This window comes from Populus alba, chromosome 2, assembly GCF_005239225.2.
Source record: "Populus alba chromosome 2, ASM523922v2, whole genome shotgun sequence".
Lineage (NCBI taxonomy): Eukaryota > Viridiplantae > Streptophyta > Magnoliopsida > Malpighiales > Salicaceae > Populus > Populus alba.
In genome coordinates, this window is record NC_133285.1 from 14,127,678 (window position 1) to 14,145,504 (window position 17,827).

The following is a 17,827-nucleotide window of genomic DNA, read 5'->3' on the forward strand; positions in this document are numbered from 1 at the left end:
TTTCATTTTGCTTCCATGGGTTAAAACTTTCTAATACTGAACCTTCGATTTCAAAAGTTGAAGATGGTGCGGTCATGGCAATTAAACGCAGCGTTATTCACCCAACCCAGGTTCCTAGTTAATAGTTAATTTAAAATATTTTAATTTTTAATTTTTTAAAAATATTATAATGATATTATTTTAAAAAATAAAAAATACTTAAAACAAGTTTTAACTATACTAAGAACTCGTCATATTAACCAAATCAGCTCTATCCAGTTTAATTTGAAACTCAATTAAAGTTAGGGTTGTGTTTATTTTTCGGAAAGTGGTTTCCGGGTAACCATTTTCCAAACTTTCCTTTGCTTGTTTATCACTAGAAAAGTTGGTTAACGAAAAAACATTTTCTAGTCAAAGGAAAATTTGGCTTAGTTTCCAGGAAAGTGTTTTCCTTTTATTTTGGGCGGAAAACACTTTCCAGAAGTTATGAAAAAATTAGAAATATCATATTATTTGTTGATTGTATCAAATTTGATCCTCAAACTTTTGATTGCTATATATATTTTGTTTTAAATATTTTTTTTTCAATTTCATCCCTTAAAATTTAATTTTTATATTAACTTTGGTCCTCATTTTTATAATTGCTATTTGATTTTCCCTTATCATTTTTTAATTAAAGTTTTTTATTTATCAAATTTGATCATCATTCTTTTGATTGTTACTTATTTTATTTGAAATAATTTATGAAATATTAATTATTATTATTATTATTTTAATTTCTTCATCTTTCAATTTTTTTAATTTTTATATTTGATCTCTATTATTTTGATTATTATTTATTTTATTTGAGATAATTTATGAAATTATATTTTTTTCAATTTTATTCTCATTCAATTTTTTAATTTGTAAGATTTGTTCCTCGTTATTTTAATAAATTTGAGAAAAATAAAATATTAATAAGTTATTTTTCATGACATAATCAAACACTAGAAAATGTTTTCTAACTTATTTTTCATTACACTACCAAACATCGGAAAATACTTTTTTGGAATTCACTTTCCCCGACATTCACTTTTAAAAAAGAAGCTACTTTTCAGCAAACAAACAAGGTCTAGGTTAGTAATTATTAAGTTACCAAGCTAGTCTATCAAGTTTAAAATAAGTTTAACAGTTCTAGTTATACATTGAGTGATTTTAATCTGGATTGATTAAGTCAATTTAAAATGTTCTGTTTTTAAAAATTTCTTTTAAGGTAAAATAATATTATTCCAAAAATAAAAAATAGTTAAATCAAGGTTTGAGCATGCTCTGATGAACTCGTCATATCAACTAAATTAGCTACATTCAATTTAATTTAAACCTTATTTTAAATTAATGGTCAAATCAAATTAACATGTTAAGTTTAAAACAAGGTCAATAACAATAATTAAACATCAATACAGAGATAATTGTAATTTTATGTTAAACAAATAACAACTCATTCAGTTTGTACCGAGTGTTACAAGATTCACGCAACAAGAATCAACCTGGATGCATGTTACAAACGTATGGTTTTTTTTGAATCATACATTTTAACATCTTTTTTTTTAAATCATTAATTGATTTTATATATATAACATTTTTTTTTTCATATTATTTTAAAGCTACATTCTTGAACCATTATTCTATATATTATATTGCAGCTACAGTGATTATGTTATATTAATTTGAACCATTATTCTCTATATATATATATATATTACAATTATATATATTTCAGTTATAATGATTTTAATTATGTGTTTAGTATTGTGATGTAAAATGCTTTTTAAATATTTTTTAATTAAAAATATATTAAAATAATATATTTTTATATTTTTTCATTAACATATCAAAAAAATATAAAATATATACATAAAAAATCAATTTAATATTTTTTTAAAAGTAAAAAGCAATGGAAAAGGTAATAATGCAAAAACAATCACCACTTGGTCGAAGCTGATGGATAGTTTAAGCGGCCCATATTCCAGCCCATAAATGGGGCCCACTTGGTAGGTCGGGACTTCCTTTCCTAGCAACGGCAAACAGGGAACCCTAACTTATGATGACGTGGCAAGTACCTCACAAAAAAGACCATGAAATCACACGGTCAAGATTACACCAATCTGCACTCAACAATCTAACGGCCCAAAGTTAGAGCATCACGGAAACTAGAATCTACAGCAACACACGTCACCCTACTTTCTCAACTGTATAAATCACGGACCTCCACGCTTGCAGCTCTCTTTGCTCTCTCGGCGTCCTAGGAGTTTAGTTACCCCCCAAAACACGAAACTCAAAACACACAACACAAAACCCAAAGCTCTCTCAATAGAAGACAGAACGCGACGTCGTCTCTGCACCACCAGGTTCTTCCATTCGCTCTCTCGCCTTTTCTTCTCCATTTCCGCGTCCTCCTAAGGTCTTGCGTTACAAGTTCACCAAATTAGGGTTTATCCATTGTTCTCTTGCTTATCAACTGCGAAGCTACTAGCGATCTACTTTTAGGTCTGTAACTGAATCGAACGGTGGTGTAGTATTTGCAGTCTTTTCTTCGAATTAACTGTTAGTTTAGCAATTAATTAATTGCTGTTTATGCTATCGTAAAAATGATTATGGACTTGAATGCTTTGATTAAATCCTTGTGATTTTAAGGCCGAAACGAATTGACAATAGAATGTGTTTTGTTTGTGTCACTGCAGACTGTATAAGTTGTAGAGCATGGGAGATAGTGAGACAGTAGTAACTGAACCGTCGGCAGTAATGGATTATCCGGCAGCTGGGTATGCGTCTACTGGTTATGCTGATTCTGGTTCAGTTGTTGTTCCTGGCCCTGGTGATTTTAATGTGGAGGGCACTGGAAATTTTGCTGCTTCTACTGTTGCAGCACAGGGAGGTCATACGGGAAATACGTATGGTGCGGACTCTAGTTCTGTTGTACCAGAGGCTCGTGTTGGAATGAACAGTAGTGCTGAAAACACAGCTGCTGGTGGTTATGATTCGGCTGTGAATGGAAATGTTGGAACTGAAGCTGGAGTTGCTGTATCAGTTGAGAATGGAAATGCTGGAGAGGTTTTGGGTGGAGCTGCTGCTGAGCAGCATTTTGTGGATGGTTCTGGTATGGCTTCTCTGGCATGATTGTTATCTGTATATTTGATGGTTGAGGTTGTGATTTAGGCTTTTAAAGAATTTGGGTTGCACAACATGGCGTGCTTGCTATGCAAGATCTTGCTATATGAAAATAGGAGGGGTTTATTGAATCATGGAAATTTACATGATTCTGAAAAAAATCATTTAGGTAGAATCTCCTTTTTTTCATTTCTTGAATAAGCTCACAAATGACGGGTAATTTTCCTCATAAGGTCATCTAGTGTCAAGTAAAAGCAAGGTTTTTATGATTTCATGTGGCCCTGAAAAAGTTTGTGTAATTTTATTTAGAGTTTATGACAAATTTAGGAGTCCTTAAATCCTTACTGCAACAATCACTGATGAATGATTTTCTTTAACTCATAATCTCGACTTCCTTACTTTCCCTTTAAGGGGGTTGACCGGAGTGTCTGTTTCCTTGTGAAGTAAATGTTTGTGGCTAATCCTTGTTATTGTTTTTCTATTTCCATCCACCCCCCCCCCCCAAAACAAATCTCTATGCAGATGATTTAGGCAGTTCTTAGGTGTTACCTAATCAATTTCCCCAATCTTTTTAGTGCCAGAAACGTCAGCTGAAGAAGACCACCTGTGGAGCATTGTGAAGGCTAATTCTTTGGATTTTGATGCATGGACTGCCTTAATAGATGAGACAGAGAAGGTGGCTGGGGTATGAACTTTCAGACATGTGATGAACTGCTGGTTCCTGTGCACATATTTTTACCGCAACCATGTTTTCTCATGAGAAATAAAGATATTTTGAATTTTCTGGAAAAATTGTGTTTGTTTGATCTTCCTTAAGTTGGATGAAAAGCAGTTGACATTTGAATGATGGAGGAAAATGAATTAACATGCTATATCATTTATCAATGGAAGCTAATTTCTATCCTTTCTTAACTTATTCTTTGACGTGTATGTATCTGAAATCTGATTTCTTGTTCTAGCGGAGCTAACATGTTCACCTATAAACTATGCAGGACAGGATATTGAAAATTCGAAAAGTGTATGATGCTTTTTTGGTGGAATTTCCTTTGTGTTATGGTTATTGGAAGAAGTATGCAGATCATGAAGCACGCCTTGGTTTTATGGACAAAGTTGTTGAGGTATATGAACGGGCTGTTCTTGGGGTCACATATTCGGTGGACATTTGGTTGCATTATTGTATGTTTGCCATATCCACATATGGAGATCCAGAGACTGTTAGAAGGTAATAGCTGTTCACATATTTGTTCTTTAATCTGCCCACATTAGAATCATGGTCATGCGGTTTCTTGTGTCACAAGGATTTGGTGATTTTTTTTGCTCTCTAACACTATTTCAGTATGCCTGCAACAGTGGCTTCTCACATAATGGCGAAAGGTTTGATGGAGATGCTTTAGAAATACAATTATTTTTTGTGCAAACCTTTTGATTTTAGGCTGCTCTATGGGTAGCTGTTTGATTTTTAAGAATGTCAACTCTATTGTTTTTGGTCTCATCATACCCCATCTCTCCTTCCTCCTTTCAAGGGCCCCGTCATAGTAATGTAGTTAGTTATGAATTATGGTTGTCTTAAACTGAGACTCTGTGGTGCATCAATATGCAAAATGCTGCTGGGAAGATCTCATCCAGTAAGGGCTAAGATGGCCTCATTCAGTGCTCCGTTTTCAGACATTGTGTGGTTTTATCAGGAAGGTAAATGCAGCATTTGGAAGTGTCATGCTGTTAAGAGTGAATTGTTCCTTCTCCTTCAGCATATTCCCGGGTCTCCGATTTATGAATATGTCTGCATTGGCTGTATTGCTGTCCATATATATATATATCTGAACTGTATGTTCACTTTTCCTTGGCTTCAGGCTTTTTGAGCGAGGATTAGCTTATGCTGGAACAGATTATATGTCTTATCCCCTCTGGGATAAGTACATTGAATATGAAGAGGTGCATGCAGAGTGGGGCCGTGTTGCCATGATATACACACGGATATTGGAGATTCCTAACAGAAAGCTGGATGATTATTTCAATAGGTAACATTCTGTTCCAGTATCTGCATAGTACTTGCTGGCCTCATTTATTGAGTTGTTGATTTGCATTATATAATTATTAGATCATTATATTTAACCGCTTATGCAAATAACAATTTTTTCATGGTGAAGTATGTCTGTAGCTGGCTTGGTCTTCTTGTATTTGTTTGAGCAGACAACTCTGTGTTCTTATGCGTAACTTTTAGTCCGGGTGTCGTATGTACTCTATATCTTGTGGTAATGACTGTGCAAGACACAGAATAGTCTTCTGATTAGGTTCAACCAGTTAGGGTGCTTAGTTTTGTTCTTTTTAGCTGCACACAATGAAAGTTTGTGTGCATTAGATTTGATGTTGTCCCATATTTTGAACTTGACAATTAGTGGGTTTAGTTGCAAACTAACTTTTGTAAGACATAATGGGTTCTTGTTTCTCTCTTTGTGAACTTCTTGAATTGAGTGATGTCCCTAGACCTGTATTGCTAGCGGTTTCTTGTGTGCAAGAGCATTTTTGTGTTTCAAACAAAAAGGTCTTTCTCAAGAACGCAATTTCATGCTGGTTTTTTCTTTAAATTATCGCTGCATTTTACTGGGAAAGCAGGTGGATGTCGACTCTTGGGGAGTTGCCATGACTTGTACTTACCTGGATGCACTCATGTCAAAAATATATGGATGCCTCAGGTTGACATGGATGCTCAGGTTGATCCTTCAAATATTAGAAACTCAACAAAAAAATGATATAGTTATATCTGGTTTGGATGTTATCCTACTCCTATATTTTAGTACGAGTAACTTGCCTTCTTTCTTTTTGTCCAAATTTGTACTTCCTTTAGTGTTTGAGGTTCTAGAAAAATGTTTGCTTGCATGCTTCTAGTAGAGTCCATGTTCCTGCATAGCATGTAGCATTCGTGGCACATTTATTATTTCAACTTTGCACTTTTTTTAGGGGTGGGCATCTGAAAGGTCTCTGGGAATGGCAGGCTGCAATTCCTCTGCATTAAACATCAAAATTTTGCCAATTATGATATTATTGGATTTTTCGACTGTGGCTTACCAAAAAGTCTGCTGATTGGTTAGCTTTGATATAGAAGTGCTTTTTGTTAATAACTTCAGTTGCTCTAAAAGGTTCTTGTCCATTGCAGTGGTTGTTATGTGTTGCTAGATGCTGATAAATTTCAAATCCCTTGTTTTATATTTGTTGGCGATCTTCTATCATGAATTGTAATTCTGCAATGCAAATAATCTGCTTTGTTTCTTACATGGATTTCACCTGTCCTCTTTGACAAGGTTTTTTGGCTTGTAAAAAAAACAAAAAAAAAATGAGAAGCGATGCTTAAATAAGAATGTTGAATGCAGATACACGACACAAGCATCACATCTTTTTTTTTTTTGTTGTGCAGCATGATATTTTTGTAGTTTTATATATATTCTTTTTGTTGGTTTTCAGATTTAAGGCTTTTGCTGCAAGCCGGCCTTTGTCAGAATTAAAGACTGCCGAGGAAGCTGCTGCTGTAGCACCTACACTTTCGGAGGATAGAAGCCAAGCAGACGAGGGAGAGGTTCATCCTGATTTAGCTGAACAGCCTTCTAAACCTGCAAGTGCTGGCTTAACCGAAGCAGAGGAGTTGGAGAAGTATATCGCCATTAGAGAGGAAATATACAAGAAAGCTAAAGAGTTCGATAATAAGATCTTTGACTTTGAAAATGCTATTAGGAGGCCCTACTTTCATGTGCGGCCCCTTAATGTTGCAGAGCTCGAAAACTGGCATAACTATCTGGATGATATAGAAAGAGGGGATGATGTTAATAAGGTATTTGGGTTTGTTTACTGTTGTTCATTGATCTTTTTGGTTTTTGTTTTTAGCTGTACCTTGTTATACGTTGGCTTACAGTTAAATAATATCTGCTGCATCATATGCTTCATTGGCTAAACCATTGGATGAAGCAACATTTTTAACGGGAAATTGAACTGAGACTAAAGCATGGGCCTTCGATTTGGTTTCTATGAGGCTAAGTACTTCAAACCCTCGTTTGTCAGTGGACTAGGTTCCTGTATGTGTTAAAATTTTATTGTTCTTAAAATTCATATGTTATGCATGCAGGTATCTTCTTGCCTTCCTAACCATCTTCTGTCAGGCAAGGAGGGTCCCTCCTTTCGTATTTGAGGGGCCCTTTTGTTCCCCAATGGAGTATTTCTTATGCATATCTCCTTTGTGCTTTGTGCATTTCCTTTTGTTAATAAGTTGATGGATTCAGTTGTACCTTCTAGACCGTGATGACATGTTTTCTTGAGTCAGGTGGTCAAGCTATATGAAAGATGTGTAATTGCATGTGCTAATTATACCGAGTATTGGATACGGTATGTCTTGTGCATGGAAGCCACTGGGAACATGGATCTTGCAAATAATGCTCTTGCTCGTGCAACTCAAGTATTTGTCAAGGTATGAAGTTTTTGAGACTTGTTCTCTATCACTTTGTATTATCTGTTGTTTCTAGTTCAATTGAATGTCATGGTAAACTTTTGGTAATCACCACAAGGAGTTGATTCTACTTTTATGTTTCTTGTACAAACCTGAATGCTGAACCATGCTATTTGTCTAATACATTGATCAAAGCTTGCATGGCTGCATGTTAGCAGTGTTGTTGGGTTTGTCCCTTGCATAACTTTGCCAACTTTCATAGTTATGCTTTTAACTTTATCAACTGAATATCTAACAGAGACAACCAGAGATCCACATTTTTGCTGCCCGTCTCAAAGAGCAAAATGGAGATGTATCTGGTGCTCGAGCTGCTTACCAAGTTTTACATGCTGAAATTGCACCTGGTCTTCTTGAAGCAATTATTAAGCATGCAAACATGGAGCGTCGATTGGTAGGATAGTTCTAGCCAGTCTTAGGTCCTGTCAATTTTGATTGAGATGCCACATGTTCTGACTTGGCCTTTTCTCCTACCCAGGGGAATCTTGAAGATGCCTTCTCCTTGTATGAACAGGCCATAGCCATTGAAAAGGGAAAAGAGCATTCACAAGTGTTGCCAGCATTGTATGCACAATATGCTCGATTTGTATATTTGGTAGGTCCATATTTGCTGTGCACATTGTGAGGCCTTTTATCTTTCTTTTTTTTGTTAAAAAAAAAACTTTTGCTTCTATTGATTGTGTATAACTTCAGAAATGATTGCCTTACATGTCAGTTGTTCTCTTCTTTTTACCTATTATTCTAAATGCCTGATGTCTCGGGCTAGTTTTTTGAGATTTTCTTTCTCTCTACAATGCTTTCTTTCTAATGCAGGCATCAAACAATGTAGAGAAAGCCAGGGAGATTCTATTAGAAGGTCTTGAGAATGCCCAATTTTCAAAACCACTTCTTGAGGTTTGCTTCTCTCTCTCTCTCTCTCTCTCTCTCTATATATATATATATATATATATATATATATATAAGCCAGTGATGTCAAGAGGCGCTCCAGGCGAGGTGAGGCAAGGCCCTAGCACCTTTATTAGCCTCAGGCGTTGGATTTCAATGAGGCGCTGCCTAGGCGAGCGCCTTGTGAGAGGGTGCAAGGCGCTAAGGCTAGCACCTGCCTGAAGTTCTTCCTTTTCTGTTGGATTTTTTTAAAATGATTTATGTTTTTACCTATTTGTCTATTTTTTTAATTTACCACAAGGAACAACTTAGGGGTATTTTTTGTAAAAAACAAAGATTAGGGTAAAAAAATTCAAAAAATCATTAAAGTGGGAAACAAACAGACAATGAAGGACTTAGAAGAGAAACACCAACCACACTTTCGTTTTTCTACAGTGGGAGTTGAAGAACAACACATCTGTACAGCTATTACTTTAATTTTTTTTCTAAACAAGTGCAATATAGTTTGAGAGATAAGGATTTCGATTATAATCATGAAATGGAGGATATGGAGGATTCAAGTAAAGGAGAGGAAAGCATGGATGGAGATGTTTTTGAAGATAAATTAATAATGATGATGGTATTTAATTTTGCCTTTTAATCTATATAGCTACTTACTACTTTAAATTATCTTATTTGTTTTAAGGGTGAAAATATAACTTTATATGACTATGTTATGGTATTTTATATTTTCTTTTGATTTTCTAGTGATCTAATCTTAATCGGGAAGATATAGATTTGTATAATATAATATATATTTTTTTTAGTTTATAGCACATCGCCCTAGTTAGTGCGCGCCTAGCACTTTGGGCATTTTACAGGCTTGGTGCCTTTTAGCACCTTTCACCTTTGACAACACTGATATAAGCATGAAAACAACTTTTTTCAGCTATTACTTCTACATTGATCTCCTGGCACTAACGTGCTGTCTGTTGTTCCATTTATATGCAGGCTCTGATACATTTTGAGACATTTCTGCCACTTCCAAAGCGAATTGATTATCTTGATTCACTGGTAGATAAGTTCATTTTGCCCAACTCAGACAGCGTCAATGCTGCTAGTGCTTCTGAGAGGGAAGAACTATCCTGCATTTTCTTGGAGGTAGTCTATATTTTTCTTTTCTGTTTTTATCTCTTCTGATACAAGAATTTAATCAGATGCAGTTAGCCTTATTGTTAACAGTTATATGACTTTATGCTGCCATGTAGAATCTCACTCCATTGATATGAGTCCTACTGTGTTAGAAATTAGTGTTCAACTATTCTGTTGAAGAGGATGTTAAGTGGTTCTTTGTGGTATTGTGGTATTGTGGTGTATGTTAAGGAGATATAAATAGACTCTGTAATCTAATTTGGTTTTCATTTTGTCAAACTACAGACTTCCTTCTGTTATATAATCTAGAATACTGTTTGATATTTATCATTTTATTGAAGCATACTCTAGTTCAGTTGCTGCACAATGAGTATACGTTGTCTTGATTTCAATTTTGCACATGTTTTGGCCAATGACTGTCCTTAAAAGATAATGAGTGTCAGAGCTGAGAATTCTGGTGTTGGAATGGGCTGAGCCTAGTTAGATTTCTCATCGCATCTCTTTATGTTTTTGTTGGTTTTTGCTCCTTCAGTTTTTAGGTATATTTGGAGATGCTCAATCTATGAAGAAGGCTGCTGATCGGCATGCCAAGTTCTTCTTACCCCACAGTAGCAAGTCAGAGCTGAAAAAGCGCCATGCGGAGGATTACCTAGCTTCAGACAAGGCAAAAATGGCCAAACCTTACCCTGATGCAACTTCACCTGCACAGTCTCTGATGGGTGCATATGCAAGTGCACAGAACCAATGGACAGCTGGTTATGGTGTACAGCCTCAAGCTTGGCCACCAGCTACCCAAGTACAGACTCAACAGTGGGCTCCAGGCTATAACCAACAAGTAAGCTGCCTTTTCTCGATTGTTTTATTGAAGTTTTAACTCAAGGACACTAGTAATTTGATAATGAACTCTCGTCTCCAATCATTTAAGAAAGTTTTTTGCAAGCAGTATTATAGTTTACCTCAAGAAAGTGATCTTTCAAATAATTTTCATGTAAATAGGCTGCATATGGCGCATATAGTGGCTATGGAGGCAGCTACCCTAATCCCCAAGCTCCTACACCAGTTGCACAAGGTGCAGCTTATGGTGGTTATCCTCCTACCTATCCTGCCCAGGTTTCCATTTAACTATGTTTTGAATTCATGTTATATTGTTGCATGTTTTTGTCCTTCACTTTTTTCTAACTGTTTTAGCCTCGTAATTCATATGTTGTTTCAATCAGTGATACTAGTGCTAGCCTGTACTTGTTTTATTATATGGGCATGGAAGGGATCAAGGTCCTGTCTTTCCTTGTCCCATCAAAATTCAAATAAGTTCCTAAACAGTGGGTTGTTACGGAATCCTATTAGGAGACACTTCGTTACCATTGCTATCGACATCGCCTCCTGTTATTTGGCTACACAACTATACTCATGATCGAGAGTTCATCTTTTATTGTTTACCCTGCTTGTTGACAGTAACTTCGATCTGGACTTTGAAGGTCATTTGCATTATGTTGCTGCCTTTTTGGCATGGATTCACGTTCAACGTTAATAGTCCAGACAAATTGACATTGTCTGCCTTCAAGTTTCTTTGCAAGTGTCATATCCCTTGTCACTGAACTTTGTTTACCTTCTCAACGGGCCTGGGTATACCTTTTTTCAGTAGCCTCTGTGTTGTACACTCGTCTATTTTTTATCAGGGATACTGCTGGAATGGAAAAACTGCTTTTCAAACATCCTACTGTTTCTACTGCTGACAGTGTTTTTATGATCTCAGCAGGCCTTCCCTCAACAAAGTTACGCGCAACCCACAGCTGCAGCACCATTGACTCAGCCCCAGCAGCCCGCTTCTGCGCCGCAACCTTACTACGGGACTTACTACTGATCTGGCAGGAACTTCCTGCGTGTAATTTATCTTTGCCGAATCTATTTGTAACTTGGGGTTTTTTACCGGAACCACGGACAGCAAGGTGTAAGCAAGAATGCACACAAGGGAGAGGAAGATGAGAGAGTAAACTTGTAGGTGCAATGGTAGCAGTTGTTCTTCTTCAGTGAATGATTAAATCTTTTGCCATTCTTAGGCATTCTTTAGTAGATTCTGCTTGTTGCGTTCTTGGTTCACACCACAAGTTCAGTTCATAGTGGCTGTGCTAGCAGTGGAAGAGTAACTGGAGTGATTTAGTCGGCTCGGCCGTGCTCGCTCCATTTTCAGGACATAGCACTGTTGTGCTCGAAATATTGATTGAAATCTCTCAGATTTGGTTTATATGATCCCGATTTTAAAATCTTCGAAACCTATTCTGAAAAACTATAAATTACATAAAATTACGCCAGATATTTCGAAAGAATTAAAATAAAATACTATGGTTTGATAAATTGATAAGCTGGTCGCCTTCTAGCACAATTTAAATTAATACAATTAATCTATCTTAATATATTAGAATTGCACATGACGATCATGTGGTAATTAGGTTTTGATTTCAAATTTAGAGCAGCCTTTTTAAAAAAAAATGATTTTTTCTTGTTTTTTTTATATAATTAAATTGTTTTGATATGTTAATGATAAAAATCATTTTTGATTATTTTTAAAAAATCTAATTTAATTTATTTTTAAATAAAAAATATTTTAAAAAACAATTGTAATTATACAAAGTCACTTGCAATTCACAATTATACTCTAACATGATTCATAGTAATAAACTTAACCTATTATAAAAAACAAGTCTACTTAAAATATAAGTCATATGTTAATTAATGAAGTATTAAACTCAAATTTACTACTCAATCATAGAAAAAAACCAAATAAAAATTGGAAGCACAATAATCAATACAAAAATTGTAATGTAGAGTGTTTTTTAATTAAAAAATGCATTTTAACAAATTTTTTATATTTTTAATATAGTATATTAAAACTATATAAAAATATATCTAAAAAATATTAATTTTAAAAAATAATTATATAAAAAATATTTTTTTATATTTTTTTTCTTAAAAAAAACCGAAAATTACTTTAGTTGTAAACGGGCACAAAAACCCAAATCAAACCACATGTACTCATCCTACAAATATAGGATGAACGGTCGGGACGACTCGAAGTGTACATCTATGATTTCCTGCGGTCATCCCTATATCTCTCTCTCTCCACAGATCTATCTATCCAATCTTCTTGAATCAAAATCAGAAGCATATCCATCTCAAAACCCTAATTAAAATCCTCTCGCTCTCTCTCTCTAACTCACTTCTTCTCCTCACCACCATCAATCATAAACCCTGATTCGCTAAATCTCACTCAGTTTAAAAATGGCGAGTCCATATCCACCGCCGGTAACCGTAAAAGCAGTTCAGGTACGTACGTACGTACGGTTCTATATTCTTCTTGTAAATATTTATGCTTATAAAATCCTATCTTCTCTTCATTTTTGATGGATAGTTTCTTGTGTGTGGCTCGCTAGGTTGGTTCGTACTTTGTTGGGCAGTATTATCAGGTACTTCAACAGCATCCAGATCTCGTGCATCGATTCTATGCCGATGGCAGCACCATCATTCGTATCGATGCCCATTCTACCGATTCTGCTAACACAATGCTGGTACCTCTTTTCTTTTTTTGGTGATTTGAATTTTCATGGTCTTTTTTTTTTTTTTATGGACATGAGCTGCTCCTATAAAGCCTACACTTGTTTTTTTGTTTGTGGAACCTGATTTGATTTGGGTAGATATGCATTTAGCTTTCCATGAAGGGTTTTCTTTACTGTTTATATTTAATAGTTGGTGCCTTAGTGAGTTCGCTACTTCACTTGTATTACTCTACTAGGTGGCTAGTTTTTTTTTTTATAGATTTTTCATCTTTTTTTTCTTTCAATGGATGCATTCGCTGGCTTTTTTTTATCTTTTATTTTTTTATTTTTTTATTAAGGGTTGTCGGGCACAACCTTTTTTGAACTGTTTAGTGTTTCTGATTTTTTTAGCAGAAAAGTTGTGTATTGAATGGAAGTAAACACATGTATTATTGTGAATTTGTTGTTGAGGGTAAATGTTTTTTGTAGGATGACCAGTGTTGAAAATGAGTACGGGAATAATTATTTATTATGCTTGGAAATTTTTCTTACCACTTATTGTGTTGTCTTTCCTCCTATTGTAAGTATTCATTGAATTGTTTTTGCTTCATTTCTCTCCAGCAAATCCATGCGCTTGTCATGTCTTTAAACTTCTCTGCTATTGAAATCAAGACTATCAATTCGCTCGAGTCGTGGAATGGAGGTGTTCTGGTGATGGTGTCTGGTTCTGTTAAGACCAAGGATTTTGTTAATAGAAGGAAATTTGTTCAGACCTTTTTCCTGGCTCCACAGGAGAAAGGTTACTTTGTTCTCAACGATATCTTTCACTTTGTTGATGATGGAGTTGTTTACCAACAAAATCTAGCACCCGGGCCATCAGAAAACATGTACATGCAACATCCAGTGGCTGTATCATCTGACGAGACTTTTGATGCACAATTAGATTCTTCTCACTCTCCTCCAGAGCCTCCAGGTAATAGGATGATGATGGGTACAATGAAGTATTAAATTTAATTGTGAATTGAGTAGTGTGGTTATATACTGGTGTGATGAATTAAAAATTTCCCTTTTTTCATTGTCTGCTTCTCCTTGGGCTTTGGTTTGAGCTGTGAAAGGGTGGGGGTGGGGTGAGTTTATAAGTTTGGATCTAATAGTTTAACTGAAAAACAAAATCAGGATTGTATGTGTGTACACTTGTTTTTTAATTTTAAAATCAATGAACTTTTAATCTCTCGGTTTCTAGTTTCTGAGGGTCATTTGATATTATTATTTGGTCTAATCTGTGAGTTTTGGCAGTTTCTGACTATGTTTTGGAGGAAGAAGCTAGAGAATATGTGAACTCAGTTCGCATAGATGATGATCCAGTTGACAAGTACAGTCTCCCAGAGCAACAAGAGCAACAAGACTTTGAGACTGAAATTGTAGTAGATGAAACTCCTGTAGTGGAAACACCTGCTTCATTTCAAAGTGCTGTAAATGTTGGACAAGATTTTCCAACTGCTGCTCCAGAAGAACCCATGGAAGAGCCTCAAAAGAAAACTTACGCTTCAATAGTAGGCATCTATTCTTTGCTTGTGTTTGTTTCTTGTTTTGTTTTGCATGCACCTCTGCATCTTTGTGTTTTTTAGCCATACAAGGCATATCTAAAATGATTTAGAAGTGGTTATTTTAACTTTTGAGTACAATCAATTCTGATGAAGGCCTCTTTGTTGATGCCTTCTTAATATAGAAAGCTAGGCATAAAAGTTGTGAAAGATCAAGGTGATAAACTTTGCACATATATAGTCAAATTTAAACCAGAAAGAAAACATAATGTACGTACAAAAGAGAAGGGGATGAGGGATAGTATTTGCATAAAATATTTCAGGAACAGAGTTGTTTTTATTTTCATGTTTTTCCCTGTGGTATCTCTTGCTGTTAACTTATTTTCGCTGGGACATGGAAAGTAACTTTTAATCTGTATTTTTTCTGATGGTGGACATGTAATAGCTACTAGTTTCCAAGGGGCTGTCTTCTTCATCAGTTGTCACTCAGCCGCCTGTTAACAGGAGTGCCCCTACAACTTCTGATTGGAATCATATGCCAACAACCACTGCACTGCAGCCAGAATCTGTATCATATGCAACAGAAACTGGAGTTGAGGCTACAGAGGAAAGCTTTGGAGTAGACGAAGGTCAAGCATGTGATTCTACCTTAAAAGCTCTTCCTTATAACATGACTTACTGTGCTCTGGTGATATTGTTCTCCCTTGTCTGGATTTTTCAGTGATCTTGCTTAATTTATGCATTCTACCATTTTTTACTTTTGGATGGAACTTTTGAATTTTGTAGCTAACTATACTCCGGATATGACTGGTGCCTTGGAAGGAGTTGATGAGCTCACTGCCGGCAAACACAATACCTTGATTTCTTGTTTAATTGCCACACAATCTTTATACATTTTGCAAGTTTTTGTGAGAAGTTTTCAACATGAACTATTTTTTTGGCAGCAGCACAACTATCTGGGCAAATTTTCCTCACTGCATGATGATTTTTGTAGCTTATCACTTTTTCCCCTTGAATGATATTTATATTTGCAGTGTTGCATTCTATATATTTGAAACCTGAGAGAACATATTCCTGTAGCAATTAACATAGCTGGAATGCATCAAGTTGATTCTTGATCATCCTCCCATACAGGTGAACCAAAATCTGTCTATGTGAGAAACTTGCCCTCTGATGTTACTGCTGCAGAAATTGAGGAGGAGTTTAAGCACTTTGGTAGAATCAAACCTGATGGTGTTTTTGTTAGGAATCGCAAGGTGAACCTCCTCCTGTCTTCTCCACTATATATTGTCATGTAACTTTTTACGGTGGCTGAAATAACAATTGATTCATGCAGGATGTTGTTGGTGTTTGCTATGCTTTTGTTGAGTTTGAAGATCTTCTAAGTGTTCAAAATGCAATCAAGGTTTGAATTTAATATCATTTAAGGATTGTTTTCTTTTTATCTTATTTGCTTGCTAATTTATCTCTATGCTTAATGTCAATGCATTCCCCTTTTTGCATGTTCGTAGCCTTCAGCATCTATAAGGATGAAATTTCTCCATCATTCGATTTAACTCATAGTTCTAGCTTTGTTCAAGTTTCATTTGATTTTCTCCGGTCCTTGTAAATATTTGGTAAGATGCTATGAATTGGGTATATCATGTTCCTATGATTTGCTTTTGACATGCAAAACATGGACTGACATGTTATTTGATTAATTATAGAATGAAAATTAAATCCATGCGGGTTTGTATTTCGGAGAAATATAGACATGTTATTTGATAGTATTGCTTCTTTTTTTTTTTTTTTTTGGTGATGCAAACATCTGGCACATTCATGTCTGGGGATTTCAACATTTTCTGATGCTGTATTTGTACGCAGTATTTCTTCTGCTCAACTCTTTTTTCTTTTTTCTTTTTTCTTTTCCATTTTTTGAATGCAGGCATCTCCAATACAGCTGGCTGGAAGGCCAGTCTACATTGAGGAGCGAAGACCCAGCACCAGTATTGCTTCTCGAGGTGGAAGTATGTGCATTCATTCATTCCTTCTCTCTCTCTCCCCCTCCCTCTCTCTCTCTTTTATTTAGTTGTAATTGTTAAGTGGAGGTCTTTTTTGTATTGAGATCAAATCCATACAATAATAAGACAAAGGTAGGTATCTGATTGATGATTGTTTTTTTTAAGCAGTGGCGGTTTAAATAGAATTGATGCCACAAATAAATGTTTACGTGGTGATTGTGAAGTTATCAATTGCAAATGCGCAATAACCTCAATGGCCAAGGTGGCAGCAGCTGTGTTTGTTCTTGTACCTGCTATAGGACTTAGATTATTCCATGTTGCTTTTGGAAAGTAATATTACTGTCATCACCTGCCATGTCCTTGTGTTTTGTATCATGCTTAGGGCAGTCAATGCTTTTGACCTTTGTGCTATTGTAGCCCTGCAAAAAAATTGCTTGATTTGTGCTCTGTGCAGGAGGAAGAGGGAGAGGTTACCAAACAGATGCGCCAAGGGGTCGTTTTGGTGGCCGTAGTTTGGGAAGGGGAGGCAATCAAGACGGTGGTGACTACAACAGAGCAAGAGGCAATGGTTTCTATCAGCGTGCGTTCTGATAGGACGAAGGTTATCAGGGAATGAAGTGTGAAAAGGATGAATCACTCTGCCTGGACCTGGGTTTTTTGATCCGAAGGTTATATACAGGTTTTTTGAGCTGTTGATTCCTGATTGAATATTTTCCTTTGATTGGTTTCAGGAAAGATATGTACTTTTAAAGTGTGTCGTTTCACGTGAAAGGAGTTTCAAATGTATCCTGTGCAATTTGTTCTTGGTTATATAGATACGCTCCGAATCCCCCTTGAATGGTTTTTATCACACAGTTCGAGTGGGAAAATTTTGATTCAAGCTCAATGTGGTGAATCGATGTGATCTGCAGATTTTATGGTTTAGAAGATCATTTTTTCTTTTGTGGGATTGTTTGCCCTATTGCTATATGCAGAGCCCAAATTAGTCCCCTTCCTAGCAGCCGAGCTGTGAGTGCTCATATATACCTTTCAAGCACACTAGTGTTCGTAAACATGTTCATCTGTTTGATAAAATTAAGCCCATGTCCAACTGTAAGGTCTCTTCTATGGTTTAAGCGTAAT

General features: G+C 35.7%; 2 protein-coding genes across 4 annotated transcripts; both read left to right on the forward strand.

The window, feature by feature from the left end:
* Positions 1-2,210: 2,210 nt before the first annotated feature.
* LOC118050042 (pre-mRNA-processing factor 39-1) lies at positions 2,211-11,728 on the forward strand. 3 transcript variants are annotated; one of them, XM_035060258.2, is made up of 14 exons: positions 2,211-2,366; positions 2,700-3,115; positions 3,702-3,811; positions 4,119-4,348; positions 4,977-5,144; positions 6,586-6,949; positions 7,436-7,579; positions 7,857-8,009; positions 8,094-8,210; positions 8,429-8,509; positions 9,491-9,640; positions 10,164-10,466; positions 10,628-10,741; positions 11,385-11,728. In XM_035060258.2, exons 2-14 carry the CDS (start codon positions 2,719-2,721, stop codon positions 11,490-11,492), a joined length of 2,439 nt encoding a protein of 812 aa, XP_034916149.1. In that variant the 5' UTR covers positions 2,211-2,366; positions 2,700-2,718; the 3' UTR covers positions 11,493-11,728. The 3 variants fall into 3 exon arrangements, with proteins under 3 accessions (XP_034916149.1, XP_034916148.1, XP_034916150.1); XM_035060257.2 differs by having other exon boundaries at positions 2,245-2,505; XM_035060259.2 differs by having other exon boundaries at positions 2,245-2,505; positions 11,388-11,728.
* A 973-nt stretch (positions 11,729-12,701) lies between these two features.
* On the forward strand, positions 12,702-17,647 carry LOC118050041 (nuclear transport factor 2). Its single transcript, XM_035060256.2, has 9 exons — positions 12,702-12,952; positions 13,060-13,194; positions 13,783-14,134; positions 14,458-14,714; positions 15,151-15,334; positions 15,840-15,961; positions 16,042-16,110; positions 16,630-16,711; positions 17,160-17,647. Exons 1-9 carry the CDS (start codon positions 12,908-12,910, stop codon positions 17,294-17,296), a joined length of 1,383 nt encoding a protein of 460 aa, XP_034916147.1. The 5' UTR covers positions 12,702-12,907; the 3' UTR covers positions 17,297-17,647.
* Positions 17,648-17,827: the final 180 nt, after the last annotated feature.

Bases quoted from the DNA above. Each gene is read 5' to 3' on its own strand.
- LOC118050042 (XM_035060258.2), top strand. From the start codon at position 2,719: ATGGGAGATAGTGAGACAGTAGTAACTGAACCGTCGGCAGTAATGGAT. The intron at 5,145-6,585 runs GTAACATTCTGT...GTTGGTTTTCAG, and splicing joins CTGGATGATTATTTCAATAG to ATTTAAGGCTTTTGCTGCAA. The intron at 7,580-7,856 runs GTATGAAGTTTT...AATATCTAACAG, and splicing joins CAACTCAAGTATTTGTCAAG to AGACAACCAGAGATCCACAT.
- LOC118050041 (XM_035060256.2), top strand. From the start codon at position 12,908: ATGGCGAGTCCATATCCACCGCCGGTAACCGTAAAAGCAGTTCAG. The intron at 15,962-16,041 runs GTGAACCTCCTC...TGATTCATGCAG, and splicing joins TTTTTGTTAGGAATCGCAAG to GATGTTGTTGGTGTTTGCTA. The intron at 16,712-17,159 runs GTATGTGCATTC...TGCTCTGTGCAG, and splicing joins TATTGCTTCTCGAGGTGGAA to GAGGAAGAGGGAGAGGTTAC.